The 15,216-nt window shown below is 39.3% G+C and overlaps 1 protein-coding gene across 14 annotated transcripts in view; it reads right to left on the reverse strand.

Moving 5' to 3' along the window:
• The window catches only part of sbf2 (SET binding factor 2), a 339,926-nt gene that overhangs the window by 124,968 nt on the left and 199,742 nt on the right, over positions 1–15,216 (reverse strand). For 9 of the 14 annotated variants that reach the window (XM_016993005.2, XM_062978926.1, XM_008106923.3 and 6 more), the window contains 6 exons: positions 11,578–11,710; positions 6,693–6,801; positions 4,871–4,984; positions 4,122–4,199; positions 1,261–1,392; positions 28–156 (listed from right to left, as the gene is read on the reverse strand). In XM_016993005.2, coding sequence (XP_016848494.2) covers positions 28–156; positions 1,261–1,392; positions 4,122–4,199; positions 4,871–4,984; positions 6,693–6,801; positions 11,578–11,710 — 695 coding nt within the window. The remainder of the gene's footprint in view (positions 1–27; positions 157–1,260; positions 1,393–4,121; positions 4,200–4,870; positions 4,985–6,692; positions 6,802–11,577; positions 11,711–15,216) is intronic. The other 5 variants (XM_008106960.3, XM_008106920.3, XM_062978742.1 and 2 more) reach the window with 2 other exon arrangements.

The following is a 15,216-nucleotide window of genomic DNA, read 5'->3' on the forward strand; positions in this document are numbered from 1 at the left end:
CAGTGTGTTATAAAAAAGCGATTCTACCTCATCAAAGAGATCGCAGGATCGGTATGGAGGGCCTCTCTCTGATACAAAACCAGCAAATGCCATTCCATTCAGAACTTTGGTAAGGAAATCATTTTCGATCAGCCCCCGCTGGCCAAGGAAGGCTGCCTATAAAAAGAAGTAAATCTTAGCTACTGAAATATATATTTTTCCTATAAACCTCAGCAAATCTCAAAAAAGTAAAAAAGAATGGGTAAAATATAATGTGAAATAGAAAGGGAAAGAATAAGTACCCAAATAAAAGCAAACATCATAACATCAAGTTATTGTAAACAGAAATCATTCAACATATGTGCATTCCTAATATATTTGGAATGCATTCAGAAGTCTGTTTTCTTTCAGCAAACAAAAATTAAGGTAAGACACAAAATAATTACATACTAAATTCATTTAATAGTTATGGGGCAAAAAAAACAACTCTGATCCAATGTCAAGTATTAAATATTTCAGTTTTAAATTGGATGCCTCAGTCTATTAGCATGCAGTGTTATTTGCATTTTTAGCCCTCTCATATTGTGCCTTCTTTTTATATTTTCCTGTATGGTTTCAGATTTTGATATGAGACAAATGAATATGGCATATGAAGTGGACTTCAGTTGGAAGGTCAAGATCATTTTCTGTCCAAAATCAATTTGACAGTTGCATTTTTTTCTTTCACCCTTAGACCTAGCTGAGGTCAGAACCAATTTTCCCCCATGTTCAAATAGAAACTCCTAACCTTTGTTTATTCTTCCTCATGGAACACTTTTTGGCTAACTTGAGTGAGACACCTGGATTATTTTATAAAACTATTCATTGTATTGTGAATTAACTTCTAACATGGTGTACACTATTTACTGCTAGTCTCTGCCAACAGCACACTATTATGCACTGGATGATGAATGAGGGCTATTAACATGAGTAGGAAGTCTACTTAACAGGAAACTCATCAGCTCTGATTTCAATTTGCAGAATTTTCAATTTCTTAATTGAAAACGTTGCAAATTATTTCTCAATATTGGCATGCTATTGCAATGAAAAGGAAGCAGAGAAAAACATGTAAGCTAAAGCAAAGCCAACAGTCCTCTCTGCAAAATTTAAACCAATGGGAAATCTGTATCATCTGTAGCATCATTGCTCTAAGCAATATCAAATTGTATATATATGTTAATCTTTTAAAAACATAAAAGTGAATCATCACTTAAAAGGTGGTAACTTAAGCTTTGTTTTTACCTTGTGGAAATTTATGACAGGTTCTGCATGAATCCTGATTAGTTGAAGACAAGATCTATATCCTTGAAAAAGCTGGGCAAAGAGCCTCAGAAAGACTCCTCTCACCTCTTTATCCTGGGAACAATAAGCAAACTGAGTGACACTTTAAAAGACAAGTTAGAGGGAAATGTTCAAAGTAATATTTTTCCTTTTGCACACAATTTCTTGAGAACTGGATTTTGAATTAAAAGTCAAATATAAATGTACTTTATATTAATTTCAATATTTTTACTTATACTAATATTAATAATAGACACAGCTAGAAATAATCATGGAAGATAATGTTTTCAGGAAGTGAATCTTTTTCATTTGGGGTAAGTATTGAAAAGTTAAAGATTTATCTTTTATGAATATGTCTATTTTCTAATTCTAATTCTATTAATTCAAAACCTCACCCCTACTGCCACCACCGATTAGAGAATATTGTGCCAAGAGGGAGGTTGCTACCACCACTCTCAGACTTGGCCAAGTAGCTGTTTGGCTACATTTCTGGGAAGAATTATCACATTAGCAGGAATCATGCCCAAAATCACACTTCATTCATAATTACTTCATTTAATTTAGATCTTTTTTTTCTCCCATGATGAGATCCAAGCTCGTAGGGCATCAGCTAAAAATTCTCATTAAGTTCTGCAACATTTCATGAGATTTGTCTGCAGTTTTTGTGGATTTATAGCAAGGGTTTCTGGCTTCCTAAATCATTTTTGGGTAAACCTTCAGGGAAATCCACCCACTGTCCTATAGGCTTCCATGTATCCCAGGGGATTCCACAAGTTTAGTATGTTTGCCTTTGGGAGCTGGGAATGATTTTCTCTATACCCACAGTATACAAATTTGAAAAAGGTAAGCCCTGGGAGGTTGAGAGACCTGATTGAAGGATGCTAATCTGTAGGTTTTGGCATCTGCAAAGCTAGTATCTCTCTATTGGACTGTTCGGATTGCTATCTGAATTGGCAAATCTCAGCAAGCTTTAGCCATCATTTCCCAGACTTTCTGATTGTCTCCTGTCCTGTGAGGATAAGCATTAGTCTGGGTAATGTAGAACATTGTATTCTGCCTCTTCTTTCCACTGGTTGAGAAGTATTCTGGTTTATGGATACTTTTAAGGAAGTAGTATTTATCCTAAAATTTCAATGTCTAGTGCAATCAATAAAATCACAAGGATCAGTCCCAAAAATATTTTGCTATTACACTGTTTGCTCATGAGGCATCAAGCAAGCCTAACATTCAAGCAAATCAAATAGTTCCCTTTTCTATTGCTCTTTTGATCAAAATTAGGGGGGGAAAGGCCAGCAATGCAATCTCTATGCTGTCTCCAGCTTTTACTGCTAGATCTGCAAAAGTGGGATTTATAAGGAAAGGCATGTCAGAGCTGTGACTGAAATTACTTCAACAGAAAGGAATCAAACTCAGTTGTTTCGTCAACATCAGCTTTCAGACCTAGGAGTTAGATACAGCCGTTTCATGCCCTACTTTTAAAGAACAGCACTCAGTTTGAAGGCATTCTGTATTTCAAGGGCTGCTCATTAAAGCATCCGGTAAAAGAAAGAAAAATGGAGTACTATCAGGGCCGGTCCCACCATAGAGGCCAGTGACGCCGCCGCCTCGGGCGCAGGTCCCGGGGGGCGCCGTCAGGCTGGGCGGGAGGCGGGGCACCTCTCTGACGGTGCCCCGCCGCCCGACCAGTGCGCCCTGGCCTTGTGGCTCCCTCTTTCGCCGCCCGGGAAGGGGAGGAGGGATCCCCTCCTCTCCTCCCCGGGCGGCGAAGCCTCCTTCTTTCGCCGCCCGGGAAGGGGAGGAGGGATCCCCTCCTCTCCTCCCCGGGCGGCGAAGCCTCCTTCTTTCGCCGCCCGGGAAGGGGAGGAGGAATCCCCTCCTCTCCTCCCCGGGCGGCGAAGCCTCCTTCTTTCGCCGCCCGGGGAGGGGAGGAGCGATCCCCTCCTCCCCTCCCCGGGCGGCGAAGCCTCCCTCTTTCCAACCCTGGCCGCGCCTCCCACGCTGCATGGGAGGCGGGGCCAGGGCAAATAGCATGGGAGGCGGGGGTCAACCCTGGCCCCGCCTCCCACCCAGCGTGCCCTGGCCCCGCCTCCCACGCAGCGTGGGAGGCGGGGCCAGGGCACGCTGGGTGGGAGGCGGGGCCAGGGCGCAGGAGGCGGGGCCGGCGGGGGGCGCTTTTCAGCACCCCCGCTTAATATTTAAATTTATCTCCGACCGGCTCTGAGTACTATGACCTCTAAACACATAGCATACTGCGAAAGCACACAGGTCACTTGGCTCCAGTTTTCTACCTAATGGGACGAAATACTGTACTTCAATTACAATTGTATCTCTAAATTTGCATGAATACATAAAATAGCATTAGCAAAATGATTTCCTCTTTTTTTAAGGAAACATATATTTGATTTCCTTCAGCTGAAGTATTGCCAACATTAGCAAAGGGCTATAAAACTGCAACAATTTGTATGATTGATTTTGAGTCTTGCTGTAACTGTGGCTCTGTTCTGCTCTGCTAATGCAGCACAGAACCAAGCATTTCAGCTACTCAGGGACATGTTCCATGAAACATTCATGACTCATTTTGGAATGGTCCAGATCATTCACTGTTTTAAGAAGTCTGCAAAATTGTAAATATGATGAGGCACATTACATCCTCATGCACTTTCAACATAATTGCGTTTTTGTGATTAAAATTTTTATTTGAAAGTTTAGCATTAAAAATATTTGGAAAGAACACAGAAAAGAGATCAGAAATATAGATTCAATCACTGAAGTGTAAGGGAAAACATTTCCCTATTTATTAAATTCAAACTAATATGTCTTACCAACATTTTGGATTGTGACAAAGCTGTTCGAGGAGGAGGAAATGCATAATCTGCCGTTTCTAAATCTGGATGTAAAACCTACAATTTCAAGAACATTTAAAATCACTCTGTTGGCAATAGTCTCTTAGGTTTATTTTTCTCAATATAGACTATAAGTTACAATTAACATATTTCAAATCAAAGCGGCAAATGTTTGTACCTTATTTAGCCCCTTATTGATTCCTTTTATGATAATGAAAAGACAGTACCCTGACTCCAAAGAAAAAGACACAAAGATGCAAAATAATGACCAGCTAACATGGGATGGTAACCTGACAATAAAAAATCTGTCTAATAAGACTGGAAAGGGAAGAAGGGCAGACACAGTCAAAAGGATATGACAAAAGGTATATAAGAAACAAAAGTTTCCTTTACAACTTCATGGAAAACAGAGGTGAGTTTTATTTTGCTTTCATTTATGTTTTGATTTACATTTGCTTGGCTACAGATGGAGGATATTTTGTCTATTTTTGTTTAATACTATCTTCTACTGATGTAAAACCTAAGAGAACAAATAAAAGCAAGATTATTCTAATTGCCTCCAAAACCTCTCTGTCTTACAAATGACAGGCATAAAATTTATATTTTTAAATTAAATTGATTCTGGTGAAGAAAAGCTATTTCCAGTAATATGAACATTTCTTATTAAAACAGACAAAAGCATTACATTATTTATTGGCAACTATCTATGATAAGGCAATCAGACTTACAAGAGACAAAGCAGTCTGAGTCTGATGAAGAAGTGGTTCTGGGAGAGGAGACAAATGAATGCATTCAGGAATTTTAATTGTACCACCATCCAGGTCTGCTATGATTACATCCAACTGAAAGACACGGGGAAAATGATCAATTTATATAACATTTGACATCATGAAGAATTTTGGAACGGCAATAGAAATATCACTTGGGAATACACCTGGTGATTACTGAAAAATGTAGTAGATGACAATTTTTGAGGAAAATCACTAATAGCAGTATACTGTGAGCTCAATCAAAGTATTGATTGTGAAAAAGTTGCCACATGCAGTATTCCTATTTGGCCACATCATTTTGAAACACTGTTTAATCAATATGTTCAAAATGAATAAGGAGAATATAAAGAGCTTCTGTGAATAGAGGGATCCTTGTAGACTGGACAAAGATCTAGCAGAGGATACCATGCGAGTAGAAGTTTGTAAAGTGCAGCTAATGAGCTCCATGTGCTTCCCAAGAGCACTTTGTAGCTTTCAAGATTCTTCCCAAATTTTAGTGATCCTGTATTTTTGTTGTAAAATTGCCAACAGATTTTCTAAAGCAGTGTTTCTTGACATTTTTCTTCACCACAGTCCTCTCCACAATTCACTTGCATGTTCTCACCATGTGCAGAAATAAATTTCCCACCTAGCTACTCTTATATTTGATTTCCACATCTGACTCTTTTTAATCGAGGCAATAGGTTAGAAAAAGCCACATTTTGTAGAAGAAGCATAAAAATGAAGGCTTTGTTCCATTTCCCCTTTCAGCTTGCTTTAATTCTTTCACTTATTTGTTCATTCTGACTTAACTGCAAAAAATCATAACATTTCTTCACTCCTTTGTGGACTCATGGCCTGCTGGGGTCTGCGGATCTCAGGTTGAGAATCACTGTTCTAAAGCATTTGGGAACATTTTGCTACACTTTTGGGGGGAAACTCATCTTTTGAGGCCCCATGTGGACCATTTTTCAAAACATTATTTTTAGATGTGATCACATTTCCATAAGAAATACAGTGAAACACCACATGTTATTCTATTTGAGTTGGACTTTCACTGACCTACGTCACAGAAATGTAACAAGCAGAACATGGTGAGGCAGGGAACTCAATATACTGTCTGATGTATTTGCAAATAATACAAGATATGAATGTAAGTAATAAATAATAAAGAAAAACAGTTAGAACCTATCATCTTCAACATTTATTCCTGGTCAAAATGCACAAGTGTACAAAAATCAATGGGCTATCAGTAGTGCAATAGCTTGTCAGTCAAATTTGCTTCTACTTCCAGAGATGCCTTCTCCGTTCTACTGCATACCTTTAATACTGTTACTGTTTTCCATGTTGTGTCCTTTATTCACACATATACATTGACTATACCCTTTACATAGGTTTATGTTGATAATTTGTTTTTCCACTTGCTTATCTTTTTTGTGTGTGTGTCAGGAGCAACTTGAGTCACTTCTGGAGTGAGAGAATTGGCCGTCTGCAAGGACGTTGCCCAGGGGACGCCTGGATATTTTTTTGATGTTTTACCATCCTTGTGGGAGGCTTCTCTCATGTCCCCGCATGGAGCTGGAGCTGATAGAGGGAGCTCATCCACACTCTCACCAAGTGGGATTCAAACCTGGCAGCTTTCAGGTCAGCAACCCAACCTTTAAGTCACGAGGCTTTAGTCCACTACGCCATCGGGGGCTTATCAATATTATGTGTATTATTATATACCAATATTTTATACGTAATAATAGCTCTATATTGTAACCTTAAGCATGGATAAAAATTAGTTGAATATACTTACAAGTTCATGAATCTCATTACAGAAGATTGAATGTACACCAATAATGAAAGGGGTGGGTGAACTGAGAACTTCAAGGAGCTGTGCAGGGAGAATTGGAATATATGGGTAACTGGGAGGAAAGTGAAAACAAAATAAGTGTAGTCAGTTATCTTGTGGAACACCTAGTTTCCATTGAATTGCTTCTAGTCTTTTCTCACAGACTCACTCCTATCATTTTGTTACCATTTGCACTCTAGAGGCTGAAATATATTTACAGTACTGGACATTTTATCTTTTGTATACTTAAAATACACATATTTTCCCAATCTACCAAAATATACAGTACATATGCACATATTATTTTGAAGGCTAAATACATAGAATTTATTTAAGATTCTGATTCATTTTAGTAGTTACAGACTCTTTCACTATATCAGACATCTCCATGAATGGACACAGCTGGAATGCTAGCTTTAGTGGTGCAAATGCATTCCAGGTCACTGAAACCTGAGTAGCCTGGATTAAGACCAAGTCCAGAACTTCTCAAGCTGTGATCTGGAGTTTTCAGAGAAAATGTGAAACAATTCACTGTGTACTGGAATCCCTATTATATGAACTATGAATTACTAGGAGCACCTTTGTATTATCTAGAACAGGGGTTCTCAAACTGTGCTCCACGGAGTCTATGGGACTCTGCAAGAGATAGTGATAGTGAGGGGCTCACTGGTGCCATGCTGCTTCCTGCCTCCTCCTCTTTCCTCCTTCTGAGAAATGTAAGGGAATTAAGGTTTTGAGCTTCCTGAAACAGCAGCAGCAGACCCTTTCTCCCCTGCCTCCCTCACTGCCCAGACTTTTTTCTCACAGCCCAGACCCTCCCCCACCCTGCTTTCTTAACTTCCAAAATCCTATTTCCCTCCCACCACTGCTTTGTGTTTTTCCTGCATGGCAGAAGGGGGTTGGACTCAATGGCCCCTGGGGTTTTTGCTATTATTATTATTATTATTATTATTATTATTATTATTATTATTATTATTATTATTATTATTATTACAAAGTTTGGAAGGCCTTTGTAATCACTTGTTGGACACTTCCCAAGGATTATTATTGTTATTATTATTATTAATTGTTATATTGCAAAGACTGGATGCCCCTAGGGTCTAACACTGAAATACTGATCAGTTTATGTTGTTTAAAACTGTTCTTCATTTTAAATATTGTATTCTTCTATCTTTTCTTTCTTTTTTTTCCTTTTTGCACAGTGTGAATTAGTTCACACAAAAACTCTCTCTCCATCTGCCACTGGCCCGGCTCGTGCTTGATAATTAATATATATATATATATATGTGTGTGTGTGTGTGTGTGTGTGTTCTGATAGTTTTTTCCCTTAAACAACAAAACTACACGACCAAATCACACCAAATTTGGCCACAAAAGACATAGCCATCTGGTCTGTGTTTTTACATCAAAAAACCAAGAAAAATAAAATCCTAATTAGAGGGAGAGGAATAACTGTTTTTTCCCCATTGCTGCCAGTTAGAAGGCTAAGCTCCGCCCACTCTGTCTCCTAGCAACCCACTCAGCCATTTAATGGTGCCCAGGGCCTCTTCAATCAGGCCTCTTCCACACTGCCTATAAAATACAGATTATCTGATTTGAACTGGATTATATGGCAGTGTAGACTCAAGGCCCTTCCACACAGCTATATTACCTATTTATAGTCTTATATTATCTGCTTTGAACTGGATTATCTTGAGTCCACACTGCCATATAATCCACTTCAGTGTGCATTTTATACAGCTGTGTAGAAGGAGTCTCATATAATCCAGTTCTAAGCAGATAATATAAGATAAATATACAGTAGAGTCTCACTTATCCAACATAAACACCCCGGCAGAACGTTGGATAAGCGAATATGTTGGATAATAAGAAGGGATTAAGGAAAAGTCTATTAAATGTCAAATTACATTATGATTTTACAAATTAAGCACCAAAACATCATGTTCTACTACAAATTTGACAGAAAAAGTAGTTTAATGTGCGGTGATGCTATGTAGTAATTACTGTATTTACGAATTTAGCACCAAAACATCACACTGTATTGAAAACATTGACTACAAAAACATTGACTACTAAAAGGCCGACTGCATTGGATAATCCAGAACATTGGCTAAGCGAATGTTGGATAAGTGAGACTCTACTGTAATATGAAATAATTACTGTGGTATAATAATATAAAACAATATAATCTCTAAAACCAGGACAGTAAATAAAGAGCAACACTTGGAAAAAAGGGAAATTGAGAATTCCAGAAAGGAAACAATCAGGGCCAGTTAACACTTCCCAACAAAGGATTCTCCCAGGTAGGAAGCAAACAGGCTTTGAAGCTGCAAGGCCATTAAATGCTAATTAAGGTGGCTAATAGCAACATTCATACTTGCCACACTGAGAGTATTAATTGCTATTCAAACTGGACAACCAAGGATTCCGCAAGGCTTGCAAGCAGCAAGGCTATTCAGTGCTATTCAACCTGGTCAACCAAGATTTCCCCTAGATAGAAAATCCCCAAGCTCTGAAGCCACAAGGCTACTCTGTCCCATACAACCAGGCCTAGAAAGGATGCCCTATGTAGAAACCGGCCAGGCTTTTAAGCTACAATACTATTCAGTGCAGTTCAAGCTGGCCAAACAAGAATTCCCCTACAAAGGAAATAGCCAAGCTTCAAAGTGGCTCTTTGATTGAGGGTGCTACTCCAGCTACTCCAGAAAACGGCCAGGCTTTGAGGCTGCAAGGCTATTCACTGCTATTCCACCAGGCCAACTAATGATTCCCATAAGCCACAGCAACGAGTGGCCGGGCAAAACTAGTAATATATAAACATTTATTGGGGCTCTACGAGAACCTTTTGCTTCAAAACAGGGCTCCGCACCTGAAAAAGTTTGAGAACCCCTGGTCTGGAATATTCTTCACCTTTCTCATATATAGTCTATTACTGACATAAGGCACTGGTTTAGAATGAAAAAGTTTTCCTTGGAATAAGATGGAATATGGATTTGGGTGTCATTAGCATACTGGTAACACTGAAGCCAAGCCTCCAAAAAATCTTTCCCATTGTGTTCATGTATATTAAAGAGCATGGAGGATGGGAACAAATCCCCTTGCGTTTGGAGGCCACCACCTGGCCCATGAATATACTATTGTAGAGTGGTTGATACTTTTCTATTATGGTTGGATACAAGAAGGATTTTTTGAAGCACATCATCTCTTTTATAGGGGCTGCAACCCTGTCTGGCTACAAAGAAGCGTCAAGAATTTACCTTATCTACCCAGTCAGCACCACTGGACATTTTAAGAAGCAGGAAGGGTAAGGATCTAACATGCATGTGGTGGCTCCTATTTCTGCCTGTAGCCTAAGGCTCTTTCTACACTGCCATATAACGCAGTTTCAGAATGCAGTTTAACTGCATTGATCTGCATTGTATGACAGTGAGAAGGGGCCTCACACTGCAGAACTGAAACATGCCCAGTCATGTAGAACAAGCAATAGCCAAAAACGCATCCACTGACCCTACCTATAATAGAACAGAAAGGGAACTCGAGAGACAGAAATTTCTCAAGAATGCTTAATGGGTTACTCAGAACCACAATAAGAATGATTAGCAACTAACATGCAGGCGTGGGCAAATCCAAAGGGCTGGATGCAGCCCTTTGGGCTCTTCGCCCTGGCTCCCATCTACTTCAGATACAGTGGCCCATTGCATCCCCAGGCAGAGAGGAGGGCTGAGGCAGAGACACGCCTCTGCCAAGTACTCCCTGGAGAGCACTCGGCAGCAGCGTGTTTCTCTCCCTCCTCTGGGCCTGGGGGAAGGCGGGCTGCTGCCTTCCCAGAGCCCAGAAGAGCCAGGGAAACAAACACGCCATTGCTAAGCGTGCTTGACAGTGGCATCTTTCTCTCCCTCCTCTGGGCCCGAGAAAGGCAGATCGCTGCCTTCCGAGGGCCTAGAAGAGCCGGGGAGACAAACATGGTGCTTTCAAGTGGCAGCTTTGTGTTTGTCTCCCTGGAGACAGACCCACCTCTTCTGTCTCCTAGACCCAGCCTCTCTGAGGCATCAGCCCCGCCCTTCTACTACGCTATCCCAGCCCTGCCTCCACCCCATGACCCCACTCCTTCCACCCATGACCCTGCCTCTTCTGGCCCCACCTACACTCCCTCCCAGCCCAGCCCTTGCAGCTGGGCCCACAAGGCAGCCCCAGGGCAAAAAGATTTGCCCATGCCTGAACATGTAATCACAAAACAGGAAATATACCATGTTTCCCCGAAAATAGGACAGTGTCTTATATTTATTTTTGCTCCCAAAGATGTGCTAGGTCTTATTTTCAGGGGATGTCTTGTTTTTCCATGAAGAAGAATTCACATTTATTGTTGAACAAAAAATGAACATTTATTATATACTGTGCAGTAGTTGTCATCACAAACCAGCATAACCAGACAAACTGTGGATCCTATCAAGAATTTCTTATCACTACCAATATTTCCATGTACAACACTCTATGGTATGTACATTTACTGATCCTGCATGCTCTGGTGTTCTGTTCATTGGGCATGCTTCCAAACAAAAACTTTGCTAGGTCTTACTTTCAGGGGAGGCCTTATATTTAGCAATTCAGCAAAACCTCTACTAGGTCTTATTTTCTGGGGATGTCTTATTTTAGGGGAAACAGGGTACATTCTTTGAATATTCTTCATATTATAAAAAGAGGGAAATAATATTTTTATTATGTAAAAACTTGGTCAATGACTCTTGACTTTTAAGCACCTCATGCTATGAAACACTCCCCCGCCCGCCAACAATGGTTCATGTTATTAATTTGGTGTTCCTCAAAATCAAAACAATGCAATAATGCTCACCTATATTTTAGAGGAAACATTAAAGATTCGAGTGCTCTACAGGCATCACTCAGCCTTTGGAAACTTGCAGAATGGAAGAGGACCTTGTTTTCTGTGAGGACTGCACAGAACAAACTCAGTACATTTTGAATTCCTTCAAAAAAAAACAAATACACAAACACACACATAAGATTCCAAAGCGCCAAAAATATTGCCAAAACAGAAGAATAATGTGAAATAATTAACATTCCTAGAATTGCTTCAGGAAAATCTGTAGTAAAGATAAAATATGGCAAACCTTGCACATTTTTATTTTCCAGTGTCATTTTTTGTTTTTGTCCACATTTCAAGTATGGTCCTCTACTATGTGCTTATTTTCCTTTGACTGAAATATTTTGCTAGATCTCTTTCAGGATGTTTGATCTTATTTTCCGAAGAAAGTTGGATCATGACCTTAAATGGCATTTTGTACAACTATTTATTAAACCAAAAGCTGTACAAGTCGTTAACTTATCAACCAAGCTTAATGAATTAAACTTTATATAATGGGTCTTTGAATACAACAACCTGCTGATGTTGGGAACAGAATACAAAATGTCTACCCAAACTCCAGCTGTAAATTTTAAACTCTATGAGTCTGAAAAGAAGCCAACACAGGTTATGTAAGAGACTACAGGAGATTAGTTGGCTGAAAAAAAATCAACCAATTCTTCCATTAATTGTGTCACTGAATCAAATGCTATGACAAAAAATAAAAGGATATTTCTTATGTTAACAAATAATATATGTATACAATAACAAACTATATCTAGGAATGTTAACCTCTACATTCAAATTCTAGGTATGTATTCATCTATTCAAATTTGTTTTATTTTTCTCTCTCTGGTGCTGTGTATGTTTTACACAAGGAATGGGGAGAGTACTTGAACCTCTTAAGTAAATGGGACAAAATATCACCCACAGCACAACTGCCACTTCTGGAGTGTCAGATAGAAAACCTACCCTCATATCTCAAAATGCTGCTAAATACCAGAAGTCACAAATGGAAGTGACTTATACTTGAGATTTTCAATTAATTTTTAGCTGAAAATCAGCAGATATAGCAAGTGTTTGACAACTGCCTCCTCTGCAAATGCCTTCCTGCTTTTCACTTTGTAATTCGTAACCTATTCATGTAAAAACACGCTGACTTGAATATAATTTGTAATTTATTCCTTAGAGGTTACAGCCTCAATGATCTTTTAAGATTCCACATACATATGTTTCATTTAATGTTTAACATCAAATTATTATGTATCATTTGTTCAACCAAAGATATCTGAATGGGCAATTAGTAGCACTACCTTGCCACCCTAATTCATTACGCTTCATTCAATTCTACTATTATTAAACTTAGGTAAAGGGAAAAGATTTTCCCCTGATGTTAAGTCCAGTCATGACTGATTCTGGGGGTTGGTGTTCATCTCCATTTCTAAGCCGAAGAGCCGGCGTTGTCCGTAGACACCACCAAGGTCATGTGGTTGGCATGACTGCATGGAGTGCCGTTACCTTCCCGCCGGAGCGGTACCTATTGATCTACTCACATTGGCATGTTTTTGAACTGTTAGGTTGGCAGAAGCTGGAGCAACAGCGGGCGCTCACTCCACTCCCGGGATTTGAACCTGCAACCTTTCGGTCTGCAAGTTCAGCAGCTCAGTGCTTTAACACACTTCGCCACCGGGGCTCCATTATTAAACTTAGCTGTAGCAGAAGTTTTCTTCAATTATGAGGGACTTTATACATGAACTGTTTAACTATTTTGCCAAGTTTATAATGTAGGACATACTCTCATAATGTTTAAGATAAAAAATTTCTTTGAAAACACTATTATATGAAGAATAAGAAGCATTCAACTTCAGATGGCATAGTGTCAAAACATAATCTAATTCTATTGTAATGCTGTACAGATTTAGTTTTATAGACGTGTATGACAATGCATGCACATGAAATTCTTTTAATATATAGAAAAATATGTGGCACTATTCCATTATCCGGGCAGACTCCTAAAGGAGGCCTAGATGGAGAAGGATAGTCCATTTGGGGGGGGGGGGGGGGCTTGAAGGAAAAGAATATTTCCCCTATTTTGCTGGCTATTCTCCACCCCCACTTCCTGTTTCATAAACGAGGGTTGTTTCCATGATGGCAATATGGGTGGGGGGAATAGCAGGTAAACGGGGAAATGCTCCCCCTCCGTAAAATGAACTATCCATCTCTGTTTAGGTCCCCTTTTGGTTTCCGCCCAGATAATGAAACAGTACCAAATATATTTATGCCACACCATCATTATATGTTACATATTGATGCATAAAAATTAGAGAAGTACCACAATGTGGTCCTTGCCCTCAAGATTTCTTAAGGCAGGTATTAAAGGAACAGAAGGAGGAAAGCAAAGACCATGGATGAAACAAAAATATTCAAATGACATTATATGCTTAACATTATCGCTGGAAATGAGGATTTAACTGCTAAGTCAAAGGGCTGCTCAAACAAATGGGTTAGAGGGAGGGAGGTTGAAAGAAAATGATGGGTGGGATGAAGTACATGTTCAGGGAGGGACTACCTAGGAATAGAGAATATGACCAAGACATAAGAGGAAACATTATTAAAATTTGATTACTAATTTTTCTATACAACTTCAAAAATGGTATCAAATTTGGTATATGTAAGCTAGCAAGGAATATGAAATGATAGCAACAATTGCTTTATGAATGCCTATTTACGTATGATGGAACCACTTCCTCTATCCACTCAGCCTGCTCCCTCCCTGTTTCTTAAAAAAATAAGCTAGGAAGGACAGGGGCTCTCCCCTCTCAACAATCCTTTACCCTATTCATGAGCTATACATAGAGAAAGCTATACATTAGCACTGGATAAACAGCCATCAAATTTTATCCACTGGGTTTGTATTAATTATAGGATTCAACTGGAGCATATCTGACTGATTTCATCTGCAAAGTCCTGCACAAGTTGTCATCAGTGGACTGGCAAGTGGATTCTCCTTTTGCAGGCCAGTGTGTAAAAGACCCCTGACCATTTCAAACAGTTCTGCCGACCAGCTCTTTACAAATAGAATGGTGCCAAAAAAGAAATATTTTTCCTAATCATCCTGCCATAGAGTTGGCCCTCAGAAATACTCTAGTGTCCAGCCTGTGTTCAATCAACCACACTCCACATTTTCTGCCAACTTTGCTCTAGTCACCTGTTTACTTGTTTCAGTGCAGCCAGCTCCCTGGAAAAACATATCAAAGTGTACTAGAAGTAACTTTCTTGCAGCTTGGATGAGTAAGCATTTTTCTACTTATACCAATTTGTTTTTGGAAACAAGTTTTTACTCTACAAATAAAAAATGGATACATGATTTCAGCTGTACAATATCTGGAGTTCATCAATTTCACCTTCATCACTAGACCACCTTTGCAAATTTTTAAAAAGGCTAAATGTACTATTTTAAAAACAATATATTTTACAAAGTTCACAGGCAATAGAATATGTGCAGGCAAACCATTTCCATAATGAACAGCCTGCATATGTAAAAAGAAAATGTCAGTATAATGTTAAAAAACAATATAAATGCATTGATTGATGGTGTAAAATATATGTATGTGATAATACAACAAGAAC

The sequence above is a fragment of the Anolis carolinensis genome, chromosome 1 (assembly GCF_035594765.1).
Source record: "Anolis carolinensis isolate JA03-04 chromosome 1, rAnoCar3.1.pri, whole genome shotgun sequence".
In the NCBI taxonomy this organism is placed as follows: domain Eukaryota; kingdom Metazoa; phylum Chordata; class Lepidosauria; order Squamata; family Dactyloidae; genus Anolis; species Anolis carolinensis.